We start from the raw sequence: 3,109 nt of genomic DNA, 5'->3' as shown, positions 1-3,109 counted from the left end.
TAAAATGATAGATAGGAGTAGCAAACCTCTTACTGGTACCTGCATGAGAGGAGTGCAGCTGCTGTTTTGTAGCAAAGGGCACATTAGATCTGTTTGAGTCTTGGGCTCTCCCTGGGTGCCCAGGCAGTAATTGTGGCCAAGTGCCCACCTGTCATCTGAAGCTAATAGGAAAATGAAAACCTCCTGGAATGTACTCTGGCTAATGTTGTTACAACCAAGACTTTTCTAGAGTTGTTTAGAGCAGCGTTTCTCAACCTGTGGGTTGTACCCAAAAGTGGGTCCCAAGAATATGATGAAAGGGTCACGAACAACCTTTTAAAAATTGATCAACAAATTTAAAAAATGGATTCTCCTTTAAAGGAGAAAAACATGGGAAACCATGGCTTTCCTTTGCAGGCTATCAGTGTCCCACCCTGTGAGAGGCTGTTTGGGGCTCTCCATGCCCCACACACCCCGTGGGGGGCTGAGGCCTGGAGGCAGTGGGTTAGGAGTGAGGGGCACTGGGTTGGAACTGGCCATCAATGTTTACAAATGGGTCCTGGTAGAAAAAAAGCTGTATGTATTTTAATTATAGTGATACTCAAAGGCCTGAATCAGGTTGGGGCTCCAATGTGGTAGGTTGCTGTGCAGGCACACAGAGGTCTGCTTTTCACCTGGGGAAGGGTACACAATCTAGGAAGTGTATCCTGAGCCATACTATATAGTTCGGTGAGAGTTCATCAGGGGCCTGGGGGCAGGAAGCATTGTAAGAAATAAAGTGCACAAGAGGAACAAGCCTCTGTGATACTGTTGTATTTAGAACATTAAAGAATCCAACACTCCTGTGGCTCTCGGGCTCTGAACTGTAACGCTTGTGGAGGGGTTGGATTCTTATTCACAACATAGATGCTTTTCCAGTTGCCTTTGCTGCATAAACTTAGATTGAAAAGATCTAAAGGAAGTGGGTTGCCAAAGCACACATGAAGACACACATTTAAGAGGGATTCCAAGTGCTAGTGAAGAACTAGCATACCTTAGTGGTGATGTTTTTGATCTGTGGGAAGAAATGTGTGTGCATGAAACACAAGTGTTTGGTGACCAATATTATTCAATCCATGCAGAACACCTGTGTTGGTCTGGAAAGATTCTGCAGCTCACCCCTTCTGGATTTAGATGCTATGATAGCAAGTGGACAGAAATGGGAAAAAGTGCAGGGAGAATCATCCATAATGGAAATTATGATCTACTTATTGTATTGACAAAGACCACAGAAGTTTAAGTGTTAGCAAAAGATTGGTCTTTACATTTAACTTTTTCTATGATAAAACTGGTGTAGTTCCATTTATATTGATGACACTATGCCAACTGGTGCCAGCCAAGAATGTTTCTTGTCTTTAGACAGAAAATAATTTAAATGGCAACAGGACCAGTTGTATTCCTGGTTTCAGGTTTAGTTTTTTTTTTTCTAGCACTCAACCATATTCTAAAAGCCATGTCACCAACAGTCAGGTGTGGCACTAGTTCTAGAATGCAGCCAGACTTATTTGGCTTTTTGAAAACTAAAAGGATGTACTGAAGTCCATATAGCGAGTCCTTTTAAAGGATGCAGAGGGATTGCATTAGTGGCATTTTACTAGTGCAGGTTAATGTCTAAGACCATGTGAGTTCAATATGAAAGGAATAGGCAAATTCAAGCTAAAGCTCTCAGCTCTCTTTTGGGAAGACCTACCAGAAAAGACAAATTGTATCCATTCTTTCCATTGCTGGATGTTAAGACCTGTACTTTGAGAGAGCAGCTACAAATCAGACAAACACCTGGATATAACAAAATTAATGAAACTTTATTGGCAGCTTTTTAAAGTTGTATGTAATTTGTGTAGCTCAGGAGAAGCAAATTTCAGTTTAGTTTATCAAAATACTTCAGTTTTCCAGCAGGATCTGGGATTATCTGTGTAAGAAAGAAAGTGAAAGCATTAATCTGAAAGCAAACGGTACATCATGTATTGAAACCGCTGCCACAAGCTACATCTAAAAGTTACTCATCAACTGTTTTTACTATTTTAGAAAGAGCTATGTGGTGGAAGAGTATGGGCAGTAAAAGTAGGGGAGGAGTTTAAGGAAGAAGGTCTGCATAGTTGAAAGAGCACACACCAGTCTGACCTGCCCCAAAAGCAAACTTGAAATGATTTTAATGAATTAACATCTGTAATCAAGAGCCTCAAAAGTTACTTACAGCTCTTCTCTTGGCCACCAGGCTCTCATGGCTTCTTCAGGTTTGATCTAATCAAATCAAACATATTTAGAGGGCAGGGCTACAGATGTCAATGTCTCTCAAAGAATGCGTTCCTGAACTACATTGCAACTTAAGTGCTTTGCAGCTTTTGTAGAGAATGGATTATTTTTATTTACTGTAGCAATATAAACTCACTGGGGGACTTGAGCATCTCAGCACTGAGTGAATACCTGAAAATAGATGTACTAAAACAGTGGCTGCCATACAGCAGTAACCTTTAAAAATGTAAATTATTGCTATCAACTGGGTGTTCCATTTTATGAATATCGCTGTTTCACAGAAGTGCTTAACCTTCCTTACAATAAACATCACATGCTTAGCAACTGCTGATTGATGGATTATTCAGGCTGACCGGTATCACGGAATGTATAACTTTCCAAATATCAGTGTGTCAGCTAATCCACTTTCCTTACTGAATTTAAACATCCCACTTCGTGCACCAGTAGGGTGGGGTGCCTGTGAGGGTGTTGTTGCAGTGGTGGGGATGGTGAGGGGTACCTGTGCACTGCAGCCTGGTGGCCTGTGGCTTAACTGGTGTGGCCAGCATGGCGTATGACCCCTGGGGGCTTATAAATTGGACAGCCCTGGATGACGAGTTCTTTGCCTCAGTGTTCTTAAGTGAGGGGCAGGACAAGTCTCTCACTGGGATTGTAGAGAGGCAGCAGCAAGGCGCCAGACTACCATGAGTAGACCCTGAGATGGTGCAGAGTCACTTGGAGGAACTGGATGCCTTTAAGTCGGCAGGCCTGGGTGAGCTCCATCCGAGGGTGCTGAAGGCACTGGCCGACATCATTGCACAGCCACTGGTGGGCATATTTGAACGCTCGGTGCGCACGT

The 3,109-nt window shown here is 42.8% G+C and overlaps 1 protein-coding gene across 3 annotated transcripts in view; it reads right to left on the bottom strand.

Annotated features, from left to right (window-relative positions):
* Positions 1-1,799: 1,799 nt before the first annotated feature.
* Positions 1,800-3,109, bottom strand: part of PRDX4 (peroxiredoxin 4) — a 17,367-nt gene continuing 16,057 nt past the window's right edge. For 2 of the 3 annotated variants that reach the window (XM_006034820.1, XM_025216922.1), the window contains exon 7: positions 1,800-1,927. In XM_006034820.1, the coding sequence (XP_006034882.1) occupies positions 1,877-1,927 (51 nt within the window). In that variant the 3' untranslated portion in view covers positions 1,800-1,876. Of the gene's footprint in view, positions 1,928-2,212; positions 2,260-3,109 lie in introns of all 3 variants that reach the window. The other variant, XM_025216921.1, reaches the window with a different exon arrangement.

The sequence above is a fragment of the Alligator sinensis genome, unplaced genomic scaffold (assembly GCF_000455745.1).
Source record: "Alligator sinensis unplaced genomic scaffold, ASM45574v1 scaffold1438_1, whole genome shotgun sequence".
Taxonomy (NCBI): domain Eukaryota; kingdom Metazoa; phylum Chordata; order Crocodylia; family Alligatoridae; genus Alligator; species Alligator sinensis.
Note: the sequence above shows the minus strand (reverse complement) of the source record. Positions and strands in the feature narration are given on the sequence as shown.